The sequence below is a fragment of the Myotis yumanensis genome, unplaced genomic scaffold (genome assembly GCF_028538775.1).
Source record: "Myotis yumanensis isolate MYYU_CA2020_CCGP unplaced genomic scaffold, mMyoYum1.0.hap1 SCAF_9, whole genome shotgun sequence".
Lineage (NCBI taxonomy): Eukaryota > Metazoa > Chordata > Mammalia > Chiroptera > Vespertilionidae > Myotis > Myotis yumanensis.
The window spans coordinates 24,693,191-24,715,150 of record NW_027223760.1 but is presented as its reverse complement, the minus strand read 5'-3'; the positions used below and the strand labels follow the sequence as shown (position 1 = coordinate 24,715,150).

At 48.8% G+C, this 21,960-nt stretch overlaps 1 protein-coding gene across 1 annotated transcript in view; it reads left to right on the top strand.

Moving 5' to 3' along the window:
- PODXL (podocalyxin like) overlaps positions 1–21,703 on the top strand; it is a 44,711-nt gene extending 23,008 nt beyond the window's left edge. Inside the window, exons 2-8 of the mRNA XM_070423517.1 lie at positions 10,674–11,258; positions 12,641–12,891; positions 13,218–13,289; positions 15,673–15,829; positions 16,101–16,162; positions 16,648–16,815; positions 17,789–21,703. Of these exons, the coding sequence (XP_070279618.1) occupies positions 10,674–11,258; positions 12,641–12,891; positions 13,218–13,289; positions 15,673–15,829; positions 16,101–16,162; positions 16,648–16,815; positions 17,789–17,986 (1,493 nt within the window). The 3' untranslated portion in view covers positions 17,987–21,703. The remainder of the gene's footprint in view (positions 1–10,673; positions 11,259–12,640; positions 12,892–13,217; positions 13,290–15,672; positions 15,830–16,100; positions 16,163–16,647; positions 16,816–17,788) is intronic.
- Positions 21,704–21,960: the final 257 nt, after the last annotated feature.

The window sequence follows — 21,960 nt, the reverse complement described above, 5'->3', positions numbered from 1 at the left end:
TAGGGCCCATCTGTCTTTGTCATCCTGTATTTCACAATCCATCGCAAACCACCCCTACCTTACAAATATCAAGTCCCTTGCACCCTCTTCCGCCATCATACTCACCTAGCAAACCCATTCCCACAGGAACCCTGACTCCATTTTTCCGTGCCTGTGCCAAAGTAGCGGGACACTGCTAAGGTAAAATCACACTCTAGCTGATTGGATTTATTTTATTATTTTTTAATATATTTTTTATTTCAGAGAGAAAGGGCGAGGGAAAGAGAGATGGAAACATCAATGATGAGAGAGAATCATTGATTGGCTGCCCCCTGCATGCCTCCCACTGGGGACTTAGCCAGCAACCCAGGCATGTGCCCTTGACCGGAATCGAACCCAGGACCCTTCAGTCCACGGGCCGACGCTCTATTCACTGAGCCAAACCAGCTAGGGCTGGATTCATTTTAAATTCATGATTCTGTGCCTCAATTTGGCACCAATAGTACGAGGCAGTCATGCTTTTTTTCTCTAGCACAGTGATCCTCAAAGCGTGGTCCTCTGCCCATTAGCATCAGAACCACTTGGGAACTTGCTAGAAATGCAAGTTCTCGTGCTCTATCCCAGGCCTGCTGAATCGGGAACTCTGGGGAACTCTGGGGCTGGAGTCTTGGGGCTGGGGTCTCTGGGGCTGGGGTCTCTGGGGTTGGGGTCTCTGGGGCTGGGGTCTCTGGGGCTGGGATCTCTGGGGCTGGGGTCTCTGGGGCTGGGTTGGCAGCTGGTGCTTTAACAAGGCCCCCAGCTGACCGATGCTACCACTGGAGAACCACTCTCCTCATCGGCTTACTTTCCCATTTCCAACATGAGTGTTCATACTTTTCCCTTCCTCATAACTCCTCCTCCTCTCTGATGTCCTTTATGTGAGTACAGCAGATTTCATCTAGCCTTGCTTGAGAAAACGGAAGCTGTCAAATGGAAATTTAGGTCTCACTACCCCAACTGCAAATGCACTTACCTGTCTCTGTGCATCTTCCCTCGGGTTTCAAAGGCGGAAGTGCCTGACCCTGTGATGAAGTCCGGTACTCCCTCCACCGGGGGCTCTGGATCAAACCCATGCCTCCTCTTCTGCATCTTAAAGACTTGATGAGACAATAGAGCTGGGACAAACCAAAAGGAGCATTTTTATCAGCTCTAGTGTCTCCTGCCTCCAAAAAAGCAAAGCTTGCTTTAGACCAGCTTCCTCCAGGGACTGCCACATTTCTCTGCTCCTCTTCATGCCTAACCTCTGATAAGTGATCTACACACACGAGCCCACTGCCCTACCACCCACTCACTGTCAGTCCGCTCCAGGCAGGCTCCCCCTGCACTGATCCCACTGAAAGTGTAAGTGATCCGATCACCAGGGACTTCTGTGTTGCTGATTTCATCAGTCAGCACAGATGTCTCCCTCTTTGCAAAAACAATCAAACCAATAAATCAGAAGGCCCTGTTGTATCTTCCTATTTTCCCCAGAAATAGCTGTTATCCTAAACTTAGTATTAAATTCTGTAAACTTCTAGTAATATTTTCTGTTCCTATCTCAAAAATTGTATGTCGTTTTGCCAATTTTTGAACCCTATAAATGTAACCATATAAGTATTCTTGTTCTTGCTTTTACCGGTCAGTATTATTTTTAGATTTACTCATGATAATATATGTGTTATATAATAAAAATATAATACAATACACATTCACTGATTTTGTTCAGTGTTGTTTAGTATATTCCATTATATGAATATATCATAACTTTTAAATCCATGTTACTGTTAATAAACATTTGCTTGTTACCTAAATGGAGCCAATACAAAAATCCTGTTAGGGGCATTCTTATGAACACATCCTGATGTACACATGTAGGCATTTTCCCAGGGTAAGTGCCTAATGGTACAAATGAAAACTAGATTGAAAGCTATGGGCGTGTTACACTTTACTGGGTAATGTCATACTATTTTCAACGTGCTTGTGCCAATTTACACCACTCTACTTTTGCTACCACTTGACAGTCTGGTGTGTATGAAGTGATAATTCTTATTTGATTTGACATTTCCTGAATTACTAACATTTCCACATGTTTATAGGCTATCAGTTCTGCTTTTTTTCTGTGAAATACCTGTTTGATTCTTTTGTCTATTTTCCTATTGGGTTGTTTTCTTACATATAGAAGTTTTTAAAAAATATTTTTTAGATACTAATCTTTTATGACTACAGATGTTGCAACTATTTTCTCCTGATTTCTTTTTTATTTCCCTTTTGGTCTCTCTCTTTTTTTTTTTCCTGCCCTGTGTTTTTAAATAATTGTAGATTTATAGAAAAATTGAAGTGATGATCCAGAGTTCATATACCTTTCCTTCAGCTTCTCCTAATGTTAACATCTTACATAACCACTGTACATTTATCAATACTAAAAAATTAACACTGGTACAATACTTTTAACTAAATAAACTACAGAGCATTCATATTTTACCAGTATTTTCACTAATGGTCTCTTTTGTTCCAGGATATGACATTGCATTTAATCATGTCTTTCTTTTAATGTGTGGCAGTTTCTTCGTCTGTCCTTAATTATTCCAAACCGTAGTAGTTTTGAAGAGTGCTGATTGGATATTTTGTGGAACGCCTTTTAATTTGGGCGTGTCTGGTGTTCTTTCATGGTTAGATTGGGGTTGTGTCTTTTCAGAAATAAGACCTTATCAGGGACCTGATGACTTATGGCTAGTCATGACTTACCATTGGTGATGTTAGCCTTGATCATTCGGTTAAGATGATGTGTCTTCCAGGTTTCTCCACTAAAATGTCACTAGTTTTCCCTTTCTGTCCTTCTTTAGAAGAGTCTAAGACTGGCCACATCCAGATGGAGGTGGTGAAGAGCGTTTTTCCTGCAGGAGGGAAGAGTATCGAGGTTTTGGAATTTTTCTGTAATGATGATTTATTTCTTCTGTCCCATTTCTTTTATCCAATCATTTATCAGCATGGGCTCATAGATAATTATCTTATTCTTCTGCTTCCAATGTAAATTTTTTTTATTTTGTTACTTAAATTGTTCTGGGTTTGGCCATTGGGAGCTCTTTGTCTTTTGGACTTGCCCACTCCCCCCAACCCCACCCCCAGCACTTACTTCTTGGCATTACAAGATGTCCCAGGCTCATCTGACATTTTCTCTCCATCAGCACTAGGATCAGGTCATTTCTCCAGGGAGCCCTGGCTCCTTTTGTGGGAGAATGACTGGGTTACACTTGATGCTACTGGTTGTCACTACTTTGAGACCCTCTCAGTGGACAGAGCTAGGAGATATATGTTTGTGGACTGATCCATGTACGCACACAGACCTATACATTTATCTACTTGTATGTATGTGTACTTATATAGGAACATGAGTTTGTACTGACTTCTCTGCCTCTAACATCGTATCTTCTCAGGGTTCATTCAGCTTCCTCCCCACCCGCCAGTTTACTTGTAGCTTCTCCTCTGACAGTGAAGAATCTGGCTCATGTTATTCATCATTTATTTACTGATTTGACCAACCCTGGTATACACATAAAGTAGATTTAAAGTTGATAATCCACACCCTTGTAAGAAACAAATTTACCACTTAGAGTGCACTGTTTTTATGTAGTCCTTGTCTTAGCTTTACGGTACCCATTCAGAATACCATTTCCAGTTGCTTTGGTCAACTTTCCCATCTCTCCAGCGAGGTTCTGTCACATGCATTTGTAACCTAACTAAAATTTATTTTCATAGCCTCCACTAAATCCTTGATCATTTGGTTAAGATGATGTGTCTTCCAGGGATTACATCCTGGGATTTCCTGAACATCCCAGGGTTTCCCCCCTCTAAATTTGCACTAACTAGAGTTAATTCTTTAAGGTGTACTGTCTTATGGGTTTCTGCAAATGCAGACTCTTGTATCCATCACCCCAATACCATCTATAACAGTTCCATTGTTCTGAAATTAATCCTCACCCTCCCTCAACCCCTGGTAACGACTGATCTGTTTTCTATCCCTACAGTTTTGCCTTTCCCATAATATCGTAAAAATGGAATAAAACATGTAGCCTTGACTTCTTTCATTTAAAATGTCTTTTTAAGATTCACCCATGTTACATTCATTGCTTTTTATTGCTAAGGAGGCATTGTATGGGTGTATGACGATTTGTTTATTCATTCACTTGTAGGACATCCTGGTTGTTTCCAGTTTTGGGTGTAAATAAATGAGACTGGAATTGCTGGGTCATATGGTAATTACTGGTACATGCTTAACTTTATTTATTTATTTTTTTAAATATATTTTATTGATTTTTTTTTACAGAGAGGAAAGGAGAGAGATAGAGAGTTAGAAACATCGATGAGAGAGAAACATCAATCAGCTGCCTCCTGCACATCTCCCACTGGGGATGTGCCCACAACCCAGGTACATGCCCCTGACCGGAATCGAACCTGGGACCCTTCAGTCCGCAGGCCGACGCTCTATCCACTGAGCCAAACCTGTTTTGGCCATGCTTAACTTTAAAATAGACTGCTAAGCTCTTTTTGCAGAGTGACAATACTATTTTGCATTCCCACTGGCAATGTGTGAGAGTTCTTGATGAATATTTGGTATGGTCAGTTGGTTTTTAGCAGTTCTAATAGGTGTGTAATGGTATTGCATCATAGCTTAATTTGTATTTACCTAATGACTAATGATGTTGAACATTTTTTCATGTTTGTCATCTGTATATCTTTTTTCTTTTTTAAAAAAAACTGATACTTAGAGAGAGGAAGGAAAAGGGGGAGAAACATCAATGAAATTGATCCGCTGCCTCCTGCACGCCCACTGCAGGACAGAGCCCACCGCCTGGCCATGTACCCTGACTGGCAATCAAGCCAGTGACCTCTCGGTGCATGGGACCACGCTCCACCAACTGAGCCACACCTGCCAAGGCTGTATATCTTTGGTGATTTCTTTTCCTTGTAGATTTTTTGCCCTCTTAAAGAATTGGGTTATTGCCCTGGCTGGTGTGGCTCAGTGATAGAGCGTCAGTCCATGTACTGAAGAGTCAGTGTTGATTCTGGTCAAGGGCACGTACCTGTGTTGTAGGTTCATTCCCTGGCCCCTGCAATGGAAAAAAATCAATGGGAAAAATATCCTCAGGTGAGGATTAACAACAACAAAAATTGAGTTATCTTTTTATTGTTGAATGTTGTGTGTGTGTTTTTAATGTGTGGCATTTTTTGTTTTGTTTTGTTTTAGAGAGAAAAGAAGGGAAGGGACAGAGATAGAGAGATAGAAACATCAATGATCAGCTGCCTCCTGCAGGCCCCCTACTGGGGTTTGATCCTGCAACCCAGCATATGCCCTGACTGGTAATCTAACCATGACCTCTTGGTTCCTAGTTGGATGCTCAACCACTGAGCCACACCGGCCAGGCTGTTGTTGAGTTTTAAGAGGTGAGTTTTCTCTTATTGAGCTGGGTAGGACTTCTCTTACAATGCTCAAAGGAGTGATGAGAGAGTGTAGACTTGCCTTGTTCCCAAATTTAAGGGCAAAGCATTCAGTCCCTCCACATTAATTATGATGTTGGCTGAAGGGTTACTTGGAGATATCATTTATCAGATTAGGAAAGTTTCCTTCTATTCCTGGTTTGCTGAGGTTTTTTTTATCATCCATGAATGATGAATTTTGTCAGGAATTTTGTGAATATAATAAGATGATATGATTTTTCTTATTTTATTGTCAATATGATGAATTGCATTGATTGGTTTTTAAATACTGAACTAGCCATGAGATGAACCTCCTTTGATCATGATGTATTAGCCTTTTTATATCTTGCTGGATTTTAGTGGGTCATTAGGGAAAATCAAATTAAAACCACAATGGGTGATACATTATAGTCCATTAAAATGGCTATAACAAAAAAGAAAGATGACAGCAATTGTTGGGGAGGATGTGGAGAAATTGGACCCCTCATATATATTGCTGGTGGGTATGTAATAAATATGGTGCGGCCACTTCGGAAAACAGTTTGGCAATTCCTCAAAATGCTAAATATAGACTTATCTTTTTTTTTTTTTTTTAATATATTTTATTGATTTTTCACAGAGAGGAAGGGAGAGAGAGAGAGAATTAGAAACATTGATCAGCTGCCTCTTGCACATCCCCCACCGGGGATGTGCCCGCAACCCAGGTACATGCCCTTGACCGGAATCAAACCCGGGACCTCTCAGTCTGCAGGCTGACGCTCTATCCACTGAGCCAAACCGGTTTCGGCAATATAGACTTACCTTAAGTAACCCAGAAATTCCACTGCTCGGTATACACCCAAGAGAAATGAAAACCTATGTCCACACATAAACTTGTGCACAAATGTGTAGCAGCATTATTCATAATAGCCGAAAAGTTGAAACAACCCAGATGTTCATCAGCTGATGAATGGATAAACAAATGTAGTATATCCATACAATGGAATAGCATTCAGCAATGAAAAGAAATAAAGAACTGACATGCTCATGGATAAACCAAAAACAAACGTTATACCGAGGGAAAGAAGCTAGTCATTAAATGAGTTGTACTCCCTGTGTGATTCCATCTGTGTGAAATGACTGGCATAGGCAAAGCCATGGAGACAGAGAGATTATCAGTGCCTCGCACATGGCTTTTCTTCTGCTATGTCTTCAGTGTGCAAGTTTGCGCTCCTCTAGGTAAGAAGTTGGGCGGGTTTAAGACTTGTTGCAGCAGAGGCTGCAAGTCCTGTGAATAGTACCGGTTCGTTTCCCTGCTTGGCTGTAGGTCTCCCTTTCTCTTGCTCCCGGGAGAGTCTCTCCCAGCTCCCTCCCGGCTCCACTTTTCACTGCACACTTGCTAGCATTTGCGTTAATGGTGGGGAAGAAGGACATCTGCCGATGCTCTGAGTAACGTCAGTCTTACACAGGCCCTGGAACCCGGGCTCGAGGGTGTGGCCTTCTTGCCTTTTCTAGAAGTGAAGCTGGACTTAGCACGCATTCCTGCCCTCTCCAGGGGTAGAGAGCGCTTTTATTTTCCTGTTCCCTTTCCCAGCTGCAACGGGTTTCCACCACTGCCTCCAGGTTATACTTCTCTGCCTTTCTCCTGCAGTTTAATTCTTTGATTTCCTAGCAGAAATAGAGAACATGAAATTGGGCAGCGTTTCATTGGTGGCTGTCGGTTTCCTCCCACCAGTGCCCTCAGGCTGTGAATTTTGTTGACTTCCACTGAAAAGTAAGGGTTTTTCCCCTCAGAGGAGATATCGGCCTACATGGAGTTTCAGCAGTGGCTCCTATTGACCTGCTCTAGCCAGCCCCCACAGGGGAGCTTTCTCAAGGTTCTTCCCAGTCTTCCTGATGAGCCTGCAGGTTTCCTGGGGGGAAACCCAAAAAGGGTTTGAACCTTTCAATGTCTGCAGCTCCCAGGGCTTCCCGCTTTCACACTAGCTCACATGCAGCCTTGACCAATTCATTAAAAAGGCTTAGTGTTCTTGCCTAACTTTGTCCTGGGTAGCGAATGCTCAGGTCCAATTTCTCCCCGCAGCTGCCTGTCCCCAACGTTCAGCTTTCAGGGTATCTGTTTGCTCATGACCTCAGTTCTCCCACAGGTTCAAGAAGAGTTGTTAGTTGTCTGTCTCTCCAGCTTTTTTCTTGTTGTAAGGGTAGGAGCGATGTTATTTTTTTGTTTGTTCGTTTTGTTGTTGTTGTTTTGTTTGTTTGTTTTTCCCCAGCTATCATTATTAGCTGAAACTGGAAGTCCTGTGGTTTCTTTTGATGAACATGGGTCCCTAATTCTGGTGAAGCCAAATGTGTCTCTTTTCTTGGTTTGTACTGTTAATGTTTTGTTGATTGACAACTGCATATGAATGAATTCTTTTTACAGACACACATATTAAGGCAAAACAAACTCTGCTATAGAAATTTCTTGTAAGGTTAGAATATTTGGCCCTTGCATTGAGGCTTGGAGTTTCTTTGTGAGAGAATTTTAACTACCAATTTAATTTCTTTGTGAATATAGGACAAATTATGATTTCTATTTCTTCTTGAGTTACTCTGGTAAGTTGTATTTTTCTTAGGAACTTGCCCATCTCATCTGCTTCAAATTTATCAGCATTTGCTCATAATGGCCAATACTATAAATAACTGTTATTCTAGTTCATATTTTGTATTTATGCCTTCTGGGTTATTTTCCTTTTGACCAACTTCACCAAAGTCTTTACTATTTTATTAGTTATTTAAAATATCTATTTTTGGCTTTGTTGATATTTGCTATTATTGTCTTTTGGTTTCTATTTCATTGATTTCTGCTTTTCCCTTTATTACTTCATTCCTACTATTTTTCTTTGGGTTTATTTTGCAACTTTCCATGATCAAGTTGGAGAGTCTATAAAGGACCAGACCTGAACCGGTCCTAAAACAGATATGTGTAAATTACAAGGTGGCCACACCCTCAGCCCGTCTGTTCCTGCCACACTGCCACCTTCCCTCAACTCATACCTGAAAGTCTCAAAGAAAAGTAGTTCCCCGTGATCAGTTGTCTGAGAAAGAGAAAGTTTTGTTGATGTATGTAATATGCTAGGACCTGGCAAGAGTGGACAGCTGTGGGATAAAGGCCCAATTTAGGGGAGACTCTGAAGGATAGTGTAAAAAGTTCTTCCAATGGGCAGGACTTTGAATAGTATATTTCATGGTTTGTTTGTTTTTTAATTGAAGGTAAGCTACACTGAGGTGAGGATCTGACCAAATTTATAGGTAATAACTAATGATTTTTTGATAGGTGTTTAGGAACTTAGGATAGTGAATGGAGGATTGGTGCAAGGAGTTTTACGGAAGAGTCATATGGGTGGACTTCTTGGGATAGAACTGGAGGATTTTTTTTTCTCACTCTCGATAATCAGGTGAACAAGATGACCCGTTGTGCCCCTCAGTAAGTTTCTTTCTGCCTCCACCTAATAATGATTGCTCTGTGGGCTCATGAACAAGTGGCCGTGATGTCTCTAAGCAGGAGAGAGTAGGGAGGCAGCTAAAACAGACACGTCTCAATCTGAGTATGTTTTCCCAGATGCCATGTTCTGTCAGCAACACGAGGCATGGACGTATAGAGTGCCTTAGTCACCATGATGATATTCCACAGAGCACACGGCGTCACCCAGGAATTCATTCAGGGCAAATTAGGAGCCTTAAACCTTACAAGGTGTATTCATCTTACTATGAATCCTACATGTGGTGACATAATGTAGCAGTGGGGAGAGTGGATGGAGCCCAGGGACCCCCTGTGGTGCCTCCCAGTATCTTAACACACAGGCATAACAGAAAATGAGGAAGCTCTCACTGATGGCATCCCTGAAGACTGAGCTCTCTCGTCGGTACCTAGCACTAATGGTGTCAGGGCTGCAAACTGAAGCCAGCCATGCTCAGTGCTGGTGGAAGTGGTGTCCTCACCAGCCACGTTCAGGAGAAGAGTTCTGGGTGCAGTTTCTGACTTAAGCCTCATTCTTCAGCCATCTCAAGTGGTTTCGTTAACTAACTCATTATCTTTTTAATAAATTCATTTTCTGCTTAAAGCAGAGTTGACTTCTAAGAACCCTGGTTTTTATAATGGAATAAGTGGGGTTGGGGGAGCAGATCAGAAGGTTCAATTGTGTTTGAGTCCTAATTCCCAATACCTGGTACCTGGGAATGTGACCTTATTTGGAAATAGCCTTTGCAGATGTAGTCAAGGTGGGCCTTCAATCCAATGACTGCCACTGGGTATACTTTCCTCCCATTTCCCCACACAGCCTTCTCCTTGTTATCCTTTGAGTCTCAGCTTAACAGTCACCTCTGAGCTCCTTTCCTTAGCGCTCTGTCTAAACAGCTCCGCCGCGTTCTCTGTATCATTTCCTTGTTCATGCCACAAGAATCCGAGATTCCGAAGTTCTGTCTACTTGTTTAATCGCTGCCTTATTCACTGGGATGGAAGCTTCCTGAGGCTATGGATTATGTTTTATTCATCGTTGCATCCCAGGGCCCAACAGAGAACCCGTCATCGAAGGGCTCCCTCAATAAATAATTTGTTAAACAAACAAGTAGAGGATCTTCATTCCCCGATCCCCTGACAAGGTTAAGCTACCGCGCTAAGCAGTCCACACACACTGCACTGTCCCTCCTTCTGGGTCTCATTGTTACTCTTCAGTAGTCATTTGTCATGTTCGCTTGATTGTCAGTTTCTCCCTCCAGATTGCACGGCCCTGAGAACAGGCATGTCTCTCTCCTGCTTAGAACAGGACCTTTCAACAAGCAGGAGTCTGTTGGGTCTCCTCAGGGTCATGTGCCTGGGAGCTGGGGAAGGAGGCCCAGTGACCCCGCGGCCTGGGTCTGTGGGGGCAGATTGAAAACTTCAAGGGCACGTGCATGGGGCCGATGGGGAGGGCAGGGAGTCCACGGTGGGCTCCACATGCAGCAGGACTAGCTGGCCCCGCCTTTCATTCGGCAGAGTTTCCCTTGACTTTGCTTCACTCTCTGTCTCTCCATGAGAGGCTTCTTGAACCTCAGAAAAATCTGGGCACGTCAAGGGCCAGGCCTTCAGGGAGGCAGATGGCAGAGACAGAGCAAGGCCCCTGGGTCCTGGGGAAGCTGGGGAAAAGGGCAGAGAACACTGCCAGCTAACACCCTAACTCGTTCTGTGTTGTCTTTGTGAACAGGCGCCACGACCACAGCCACACCTACAACCACAGGCAAGACAAGCCTGGTTGCAACCACAGTCACACAAAGCACAGCCAAAGCACCGGATCAGAGCACATCACCCAGTGGCTCAGGGGTGGCTCCAGCCCCAGCCACGCAAAGCGCAACAACAGCATCCAGTGGCGGAGATACGAAAGCAGACTCAGGCGGCACTACCACCCCCGCGGGTTCAGGCCAGACTGCACCTGTCCCAACGGCTGCCCCGACGATGAAGCCCAAGACAGAACCCACAAGCACCCCGAAAGAAATGAAAACTACAGCTCAAGCTGGGACCCCAAGTAGTGTTACTACGAACATCATGACCACGGAGAAAGGACTTCAGGCGACCACTCAACTTGCACATGTGGTTAGCACCACAGGTTCCACTTCTGCTGGTCCTTCCTTGACCACCTCAAGCACTCGACCACTGACCCCGGGCCCTGGGATTCAGTGTCCCCCAGGGAGCTCTCCTGAGGGGCCAAACAAAATGACGACGGCTCCCGGTAGCCCAGGCACCACACCGACGGGGGTTGCAGGCACATCTCAGGGGACACCTACCCCACCAGGTAAGTAATGCCTTTTATTTTCAAGCAAGAAGAAACTTTTATTTATTTTTCATTTTTTTAATTCTCAGCCGAGGATTTTTTTTTTTATTGGTTTTTAGAGAGAGAGGAAGGGGAGGGAGGGAGGCAGAGAAAGAGAGAGAGAGAAGGCCATCGACGAGAGAGAGAGAGAGAAACATAGATCAGTTGTCTCCGGTATGCACCCCAGTTGGGGATCGAACCTGCAACCTTTTGGTGTATGGGATGATGCTCCAACCTACTGAGCCATCCGGGCAGGGCAAGAGACTTAAATACTCAGAATCTATGCAGTTGCTCAGCTGGAAGATGGAGATCCATGCTCAGGGTTAAACATTGTTAAAGACATGCCACCTTCACTCAGCCCGGTGTGTTCTGAGCGTCGATGTTGTGCCCTGCCCGGCTGAGCACAGACACAAGCCAACCGTCTGCTCGTGGGCGAGACTCGTGGCTGGCAGTGGCGAGGTGTTAATAGAAATCCTCCAGAGCAGTCTTTCTCGTGTGTTTGACGGCAGTCTGTAAGGAATACATGTTGGTTTTACACCGCGATGCAGGGCACACACATGTAAAATGCATGTAATGCACACATAACTGATACAAGTTTTCACTAATCAGGGCTTATGCTTACCGGATGCACCACACCCTGATATTTCCTAGTTCATTCCATTTCCTCTTTCTTTTTCAGTGCTGGTCTTAACCCAGTAAATTAATTTTGGAACTCACTGATGGGTCATGAACCTCAAGGTCATGACATGTCAGAGGTATTGCATCAGAACTTCTGAGTGCAAGCCTCAGGATCTGCATTTTCAAGCTTCCCCCAGGTAGCCAGGTGCTTACCGAGGTGACAGACTGCCACGCCAGGAGAGGGTGGTCGAATCCTGCTGTAAGAGCAAGGGCTCTGCATCCGGTGCGGCTGGATTCAAATCCTGGCTCGGCCACTTGTTAGCATAGGACATTAGGCAAACCTCCGAGCTGGTAATCATGGTGCCTGCCTCCTAGCGTCGTTGTGAGGATCCACTAAGAAAGTACCTTTGAGGCACTTAGGACAGTCCCTCCAGGAAGTCAGCGCCTCAGTGCGTGTTAGCTGTTGCTGCTGATGTCACTGTCATTGTTGTTACTCCTTTCCTCTTGTTCTCACGCGGGCTCCTCCCGTCCAACCCACCCTGCACCAGGTTGCAGGAATTGCCCTCTGCTTTTTCTTCCTCCTGGTTTGCTTACTCCTGCTTGCAGTCCAGGTGGGCTGGGGGTGGGGTGGAGGTGGGGGGATAAGACCAAAGGACCCGATGAAACTAAGAACAAGAAAGGCTGGCCTTTTCTCTTAAAGGTACCACTCATCTTTTCTCACGACCTTTGTGTTTTCCCAATTACAGCTCCATTGGCTACCTCACAAGGAAAACAACCCATCTCCAGCAATGTGCCAGCCATCACGGGGACCCTTTCCTCCGTCGCTGGGCCCTCTCCTGGGGCCTCTACGTCTGAGCCCCTGCGGCCGGCAGCAGCTTCATCAGGACCCGCGGCCACGCCTCCTGGGGGACCCACAGGCTCCAGCACTCCGCTGGCTCCAACTGCCCCCCAAGACTCCAGCATCCCTTCTTCCCCCTCCGCTCCTGGGAATGAGAGGGTAAGTCCGGCAGGGATGGGCCGCAGAGAGCCCGGACCCGGGTGGGGAGACGGGGCTCTCTCCGGGAAGAGCATTTCTCCTCTTCCCTTCAGCCCCGGGCCCCTGGCTAGGGCAGCAGGAACAGCCATCCAATGGCCCTGCTCCCTCCTGGCTTTGCTAGGCGCTGGCTTAGACGGGCGGGACACACCTGGTTCTGACACTCTGGCCCAGCCACGCTCCCGGAGCCAGAACTCCTTGGTCTCACCCACCCAGGGGGAGGAGGGGAGGAGTCAAAGACGAGGTCCTGTCTGTCTCAGCCTGAACCTTAATCCAGTGGCTTCTTACAGGTAAAATGTGATCCTCCGGAAAGGCTGAATGAGAAGATGCTCATCCTGAACCTCACGAAAACCAGCCTCTGTGTGAGTGCCTCGCTAACCCGAGCCCACCCCGATTCTCACCCCCAAGTGCAGCTCAGCAGCAGCAGCAGGGTGAAGGGAGGTGGGAACGAAGTTCCTTCGGAAAAGGGGCTGAGACGTGTTCACTTTCCTGGCCTTGTTTTGTCCTGTTAGGAAGTAGCCCCATCCCGTCTTATAGCGGGAGGAAATGGGGTTCAGGTGCCGCTACGTGAAGCCCCACCCCCAGGGCTGCAGCAGGGCCAGGAGCACCAGGTGTCCTGGGCTTTCACTGCGCAGCTGTTCACATGCTCTGAGCATCGGGAAACCCCAGTCCTAGTTCTTGTTTGCCTCTAGCTCGGGTAACGGTTAGTCTATCTCTGTGGGCTTCAGAGGCCTCGAGTAAAAATGAGAAGCTTAGTCTGCTAACTCGCCTTGTTCCTATCGTCTGGTTTTCTGTTTCCTGGTCCATGGCCTCACAAAAACCAGAGAGAATCTTCCTCTAACCTGCGGAGCAGAGCTCCTGAGCATCAGAGAGCCATTGCCCAGTCGTTCTCCCACGCGGAGTGGTGCCTGTGTGCACTGGAGGCGGTGGCATGGAGGCCAGAGTGTAGCCTTGTGTGCCCTCAGGCCGCCAGTCTCTCCAAGGGTTTTACTCAGCACCGACCAGTAAGTGGCTGAGCCCTGCGAGTGCAGGTGATGGGTGGCTCACTGCTGCCCTCTCCTGGTCAGTGCTTGTTTTTGCGAACACCCCTAGGAACTAGGACAGAACATAATTTCTAAAGAACCGAGAACTTGGGTTCGCAGCACTTTAATAGCGCCTGTACTTTCTGCAGTTGTTTCCTTTTGGGCGCCCATTTTGCTGGCGATTTCCAAGTGAACTTTACAAAAGCTTTGTAATCCTTTAAGCAATAAAACAAAATTTAAAAAAATAAAACCAATAAAATAAAAAAAAGCATACATTCAGACGAGAGTTTAGAAAGGGGAGCAGTGTTCCCCTGAGGTTGGGCGTACAGGACCAGGCAGGAATCTCCTTGTTGGCAGGCTGTCTCTGGGTGTGAGAAGCATTTCCCCTCGTTGCTGTCAAAGGCAGGTGGAAAGCCTGGATCCTTACCTGGTGTCAGGCTGGGGAATTAGTAAGCCTAAGAAATTCCAGTCGAAACCCAGCAGTTGGTTTGGGGGTTCCTGAGGTAAGCCAAACCAAGAGTCCTTTCTTCATCTCGGTCCCTTATTCCAAAACCAGGTCAGAGAAACACCAGCTCAGTGCCTCTAGATGGCATGACAGGCCTGTGGGGCGCGGTTGCGGTGTTTGGCCAGGTTCAAGCTTCGGACTAATTAAAGGACAGGGTCCTCTCATTGCCACGTGCAAGTCCCAGCTGGAGGGCAGCGCCCTCCCAGCACAATCATAGCCAACGGCTGTGGTTGTAAGCTTGAATCTATGGTCCGAACACGTAGCCCCACGTGCCTTGTGGTAGAGTTCGGGTGCATGTAGTTGAGTGAGGTTGGAGCTCACGAGAATGCTGTAAACAACATGATCACGCCTTTGCTTTGCCTCGTGGCATCTGCTGTAAAATAAAGACACGGCTTGTGGGCGTTGTCTCCTCATCAGGGAGCAGCGTCCCACCGAGGCCCAGCTTTTATTCTCTTGTCTGTCTTTTCTCAATCCTTTCACCCCCCTACTCAGGGTCACTGAACCAGGCTGGGCTGGTGTGGCACATAGGGCGCCCTGGTGCTGAGTATGCCATGGCCGTGCCGGCTCCCCACACAGGACTGGGCAAAAGCTGCCACACTTTGCTTCTTCACCCTCTGCCCTAAGGCATGTCAGCCGGGCTGTCTCCCTAGGAATATAGAAAGCCCCCTTCCGAGATGTCCCCTTCTGCATCTTCAAGGTACTCCCCAGTTCCCTGTTCAGTGATGGCCCCGCCTTTCATGCTGTCAGCCTGCTGATGGCTCCAGAGGGTCTTAGCCCAGGGAATAGGCACATGTTTCAATTCTGGGGTAGATAACCCTGAACCTCATGAGAGCTATGGCTTCCTCTGCTGAGGTCTCTGAACTGGGCGTCAAGGCTGGAGAGAAGCTCAGAGAGAACTGGTCTTTCCCCCGGGGGGAGGAGTGGCCGTACCTCCTCTAGCCCCTTCTAAGGAGAGAGATGATGAAGGGCATTAGGGTGAAAGGCCTTGTTCCACATGGACAAGATAAACAGGGTGGGGGACTGGCGGCAGAGAGGTGCACGGGGCGTGGAGGGCAGGGTCTGTCCTGCCGAACAGCACAGATCTCCTAACTCCTGGCCGGCCGGGGAATGGCCCCAGTTGAGGCTGGAGAGGGAAACAGGTTTGTGCTTCCGAAGGGCAGCCCCACACCTGGGCTGCTGTAGGCTCCCTACGGACTCACCTGTGGTCTCCCACTCCAGGCGGGGGGCCCCGGGAGCCTTCTGGATGACAAGCTGGTTACACTTCTGTGCCGAGCAGCAAAGGCCACCTTCAACCCTGGTCAAGATCAGTGCCATATACATGTGGTGCCTGCTCTAGAAGTCCAGGCCGTGGCAATCAAAGACATCACTTTCCAGAGTGAGTTGGGGGCAAGGAGGGGCTGAGCCCTTTGTGGGTGGGGGATGGGGCAGGAGGGGTGACAGCTCAGGAGCCCTGGAGATGGGTCAGCGCCGGTGCTCCCTCAGTTCCTTAAGAATCGTCAAGCCGTCCCCCTCCCAGGCCGCCCCAGAGGTCCCCTCCCAGGCCGCTCAGGAGGTGGGGATACGGCATGTCCTCCTGGTGGGGCCCCGTCTGTCCCTCACCAGATCACTGAGCCAGACCACTGAGGCAGCATCTCTCCCCCCCACAGCCACTCTCCTGCCCAAGGACCTCTATGAGCTGCTGAAAGAAAGATGGGATGACCTGAAAGAGGTAAGTGGTCCTCCCACATGCTGGGACCGAGGGCCCAGGAGCCGGTCCCTCACAGCATCTCTCTCATTGTAGAGGCACCTCTAGTTTGCAAGCATCTAGAACAGTGATGGCGAACCTTTTGAGCTCGGCGTGTCAGCATTTTGAAAAACCCTAACTTAACTCTGGTGCCGTGTCACATATAGAAATTTTTTGATCTTTGCAACCATAGTAAAACAAAGACTTATATTTTTGATATTTATTTTATATATTTAAATACCATTTAACAAAGAAAAATCAACCACAAAAAATGAGTTCGCGTGTCACCTCTGACACGTGTGTCATAGGTTCGCCATCACTGATCTAGAAGACAGGAGGACGAGAGAGGGGTCAGCAGGGCGGTGTCTTAGGCCCCACCCTGAGCAGACGACCTCCTGAATGAGTGGGAATTCAGAGAGAGGAGGCCTGGGACCTGTTCTCTGCCACACACCTTCCTCTCTCCTGGCCAGGTGGGCGTCAGTGACATGCAGCTGGGGGGCCAAGGACCCCCGGAAGAGACGGAGGACCGGTTCAGCATGCCCCTCATCATCACCATCGTCTGCATGGCCTCCTTCCTGCTCCTCGTGGCAGCCCTGTACGGCTGCTGCCACCAGCGCCTCTCTCAGAGGAAGGACCAGGTGAGCACCCCTGCCCCTCGCCAGGGACGCTCACCCCACCGTTCCCGTAGCAGAGGTCAGTGAGTGGGCCGGGGACCCTGGCAGACACCAGCCCTTCTAGGAAATGGACACTTTCCTGGACAGTTGAAGCGGCAGCATGGTGGGAGGGAAGAAGGTGGGCTTTGGAGTCAGGAAGACTTGGTTTAAACCCTAGCTCTGTCGCTCTTGTCTGTGTGACCTCGAGCAAGTCATATAGTCTCAGCACCAGGTTTCTCATCTGCACAGTGGGGAGAAGACCCACCGTGCGGAGCCGCTCTGAGGGGTCACTGAAGTCGGGGGGTGTAGCACGCCTTTCGAGCCAGTTCTTCCACTCACCTCACTGGGATTCCCATCATTCCGCTTCCACCCGGACTCTGGTTCTCAGCCCTGGCTACGCACTGGGCGAGCTTTAAAACGATCCCCAAGCCCAGCTCCCCACACGGCATTTGAAACAATCTCTGGATCAGGTGACTCCACTGTGCACCCAGGGTGAATCTCGGGTCAGATGGAATAAGCTCTGGCTCCGGACGGCCACTGTCCGCAGCAGAGGTGGCTGTACGCTCTGCTGGGCCCACCTTGCTCCGCCTAGAGAGGTCCTCAGCCCCCGTCTGAATAAAGTGAGTTCCTTCCCAGTGCAGTGCAGTGCGGTGAGGCAGGCGCCTGGAGAGTAAGGTTTGTGGGGAGGGAACGGAGGAGAGACTTGGAGGACTTTGGAGAACCAAGTCCATTTCCACTCACACAAGTCAGCAGGGCGAAGGTGAGGTGAGCTGGGAACTTGAGGAAGCCCTTGTCCAGCTAGCCCTGAGGCAGGCCAGTCGTCAGGGTGGCCTCCAAGAGCACTTACTGCTCACACTAGCCCAATGGGGGTTCCTGGATTATAGGGGTACCTGTGTTACGTTAAGGGTAATAGCCCCCACAGATTACCTTTCTTCTTCACTCCTCTTCCCCACTCTAGCAACGACTCACAGAGGAGCTGCAGACGGTGGAGAATGGTTACCATGACAACCCAACGCTGGAAGTGATGGAGACCTCATCAGAGATGCAGGAGAAAAAGGTGGTCAACCTGAATGGGGAGCTGGGGGACAGCTGGATCGTCCCCCTGGACAACCTGATCAAGGATGACCTGGATGAGGAGGAGGACACACACCTCTAATCAGGTCTGCTGGCGCCGCCGACAGGGCACAGAGCTCCAGACTGAACCACCTCAAGTGCCAACTGGACAGGGGAGGAGAGTCCTCCCCACGTGAGGGAAAGACTGGGGGTGGGGGGTGAGCAGACTCAGAGGGACCCGCCCTCCAGTCCCCACAGAGCCTTAATATTTCCCTTTTCAAGCTGAACAAATCACATTCTGTCTAGATTCCTCTTGTAAAATAACCCACTAGTGCCTGAGCTCAGTGCTGCTGGAAGATGAGGAAGAGAAATAAAAGAAAAAGCCATCTGAGGGACCTTAGGGATCATCTGGTAGAATCCCTTCGTTTCGCAGACGAGATGACCGAGGCCTACGGAGGGTAAGGTCAAGATCACACAGCCACTTGGTGACAGAGTCAGGATGAAAACAGACTCCTTCAGCCCAGTGCTCATCCCCACCTTGCCACCTGCTCAGATCAGCGCCGCCCTCCCTTCGGAGCTGCTCTGCGCAGGGGTGAGGCTGCAGTCCACGGCTGGGGCAGAGGGGAGAGCAGGGCCAGGTCCTGTCTCAGTGGGATCTGATTACTTGAGAGTCTGTGTCCCCGGTGCAGGGTCCTACCCCAGCCTCGTCTGTCAGTGTTCCCATCCCGTTGCTCCTCCCCCTCCCTTCACTCCGTTTTTATCCCCACTCTGCCTTGGTGCCCGGGGACTCACAAGTCATTCATGACCTTGAACCTCTTGCTCTGAATTCTGGTTTCTTAGCCTTTGCTTAGCAGGTTGGGACGTAACCCACCCAGGACTCCCAGTGTGAGTGAAGTCTGCTAAGGGGTCTGCTACAGTGAGCAGCAGGGGAAGCCCTTCCTCCCGGGGTGGGTCCTGCCCATCACCACAGGCTCTAACTGTGTTCTTTTGGCCTCCCATGTCCACCTAGTTTGTTTACTGCTCATTAGATGGGGTGAGACCCAAGCTAGGGACCCCCTTTCCCTGAGATCCAGTGTGAATGAGCAGCTTCAGGAAGGACCTCCCGGGTCCCCAGCCAGCGGAGAGGTGTCCTCAAGAGACAATCGGGTGAAACAGCCAGGAGGATGGGCTTACTCTCTCTGTCATAGGAAACTCAGGGACTTTGCAAGTTGCTGAGCGTTTTGTTATTTTGATGTGTCTGTCGGTTTGATTTTCAGTCCAGCCCTCTACTGCCCAAGGCCAAAGCTCAATTTATAGGGAGACTCTCAGGCAGGTAATCTCACCGATTGGGAGTCTCCTGAGCCCCAGGGAATGTGCGGTGTGCGTTTTAAGGTGCGCAGGGGGCAGCCTGGGGGACCGGGCGTCTGTCTCTTCCCAGTGGCCTTGCTGTTCTGCCTAGGAACCGTGTCCTCTTCTCGGGTCCTAGGGGGCTGCCCAGTTGTCCTGCAGTTTCTGGCGGCATCTCAGGGAAGCAACATATTTCTCAGTGGAGGGATGTTGGGGGAGCTCAGCAGTTAGTGCCATGGAGACGGCGCCTGAGGACTGGGCAGAGTGAGGCTTAATCTGACTTTCCGAGAAGAGAGAATCCTGTGTGGAGTTTTGAACTTTGCCCAAGGTTTCTTGTTCCTGGGCCTAAATTCCCTGGAACCAGCCAGGAAGATGGGCAGAACTGTTCAGGAGAATGAGAAAAAGCCAGGACTCCAGAACCTAGAGGCAGGCCCTGCCATGGCTCTGCTTTGGGCTAGGTTCTTTGTTTTAAAGGGTAAGAGCTGAGGGGGAAGCTCTACGTCCTTCCCCGGCTGCCCGGTTCCTTCGTCATAGCCTTTAGCCCTTCGGCCTGGGGGTTCAAGTTGGGGCCCCAATGGCTTTCCCAAGAGCTAGAGAAATGCGAGGCCAACAAGGATCCCAGATCATCTGCCCTGATCCTCTAGTGTGTGGAGTTGGCAGGAGGGAGAACGATGCCGGTTTGGGGAAAAGAGGAAATCTTGTCATGCTGGGAAGAGACGTTTGCTTCCTTTCTGCCCCGTGTTTGGTTCTTCCTACCCAGCGGGTCTGTCATGGCCACTGTGGGAGGGGCCAGGATTCTCCTCCTTTGCCGATTCTGGGTCGTGTTTCCCCGGCCCGGCCTTCAGAGACAGCAAATATGTCTGAAAATTGGCCAAAGCCACTCCCCCAGGCCTGGGTGGGGGTGGGGAGCGATGAAGCTTGGCAAAGCTTGGTCCAGAGGAATGACTGGCTCTGCCCAAGAAGCTGAGACGCTTTGGGCTGGTCCAGAGGCTCCTTCGTTTGGTGCATCCAAAGTGTGTTCTCCAGCCTTTGGGGCAAATTCCAAGTCCAATCCCTTGCCTTGGCTTGCTCTTGCCACTAGACATCTATGTCAAGGCCACACGGCCGTGCACCCATAAAGGCCTTCCCGTCTCCTTCCTGGGCTCTGACTGCTGTCGGGAAGCCAGGTCCTGGGCTGAGGAGAGGAGCACGCTTACAGCTGACTGTAAGCAGGTGGTACCCACCGAGAGGTTATACACTCTTTCCTGCTGTGACACACTGGCTCCCCTGAGCCGAGTAAAAGGCCAGAAGCCTCGGATCTGACGATTGGACAAACCCCGTGAAAAGTGTGCTGCCATGAAAGCGAGAGAAGCGGCAAAGCTTTGGAAGGACGAACAGAATATTCTGGAATCGTGAGAGAGAATACGGGTTTAATCTAGACAGATTCCTTTCCCCCCTCTTGCCAGGAAAGCTGGCAGAAAGTTTATTTAAGCTACTTCTGAGCTTTATCCTTTTGGACAATATGCTGGAGAAACTTTGAAAAACGAGTTCAAGCTGATATAGATATTTCGGTAATGTATATAAAACGGCCACGTTAATTCACCCAGCACTGCTGTAAGTGAGTATTCTCTGGAAAAACATTTGTAAGAGCTGGCTTTTTTCTCTGAACAGGAATGTAGACGTCTGTTTTACTAGAAATGATGCCTCTTGAATGAAAAACGAAATAGAAGACAGGCTGATGACACAGTGTTTGTCTGGCTTTGGGCATTTTCATTTGAAACTCGATCCTCACACTCCCCACAGAGTCCAGCCTGTACAGTGAGGGCTACCCTGGCTGGGAAGTGACACACCAGTCACAGGAAGGGGGTTGTAGAGACCTAGTCCAATCTTGTTTTTATCTTAAACAGAAAACCTGGAGCCCAGTGATGTGGCCCAAGTCACATAGTTAGTGACAGAAACAGGATTAAAACCTGCGTTGGAAGCCTGCCCGATGCTGTGTGCCCCAGAGAGAACCCCTAAATTCAGGACTGCTAATCGAGCACAGGCCCTGCCCCCCTCCCCAAAGGACAGAATTCCCTTCTCCATCCTGCCCTGCAGCAAGGCAGCAATAGGAACCTTACTGGTCTTCTACACTTTCTCCTAGTTATTCAGGTCTAAGACTTAAATGAACAATCCTTTTGTCAAGAAAACAGCTTGGAATGAGCTGTTACATATGCACCTGCTACTAGCGGATCAAGGATCAAAGGGAACAAGACGAGGAAAGGCAGATTCACGCAGGCCTGGTGCAACCCCGACACTGAGGGAGAAGAGGGGGTCGCTATTGGATGTGGGTCTTTCTGTTACTAGTGGATGTTAAACCGTTTGCCCAGGAGGCTGTCTTGGTGGACAGGGGTCTGAAGTACACTGGAATTTACTGAGAAACTTCTTTGTAAAGGCTATACTTAATTATTGCCATTTTCTTACAAAAATATATTTTTGAAAACTGTATACTATCCATTAAAGTGCTTTTGTGTAAGCCGGTTTGGTCCCAGTGTTGTGCTCCGATTGGCTCGCCTTCTTCACTTGCGCACCTGCTGCAAGTGCAGAGACCCCGGCTGGGCATCTGGGCCCAGAGAGAGGAGGGGAGCTGACAGGGAGGGAGGGAAGCGAGGGGTCCTGGAGGGGACGGCGTCGCCGGCTGCTCTAGTCTCAGCAGGAAAGGCCTCTGCCCCTCACAGCACTGCTTTCTCACTTTCACCTCTTCCCTCAGCTTCTGCGGCAGACACAATTGTG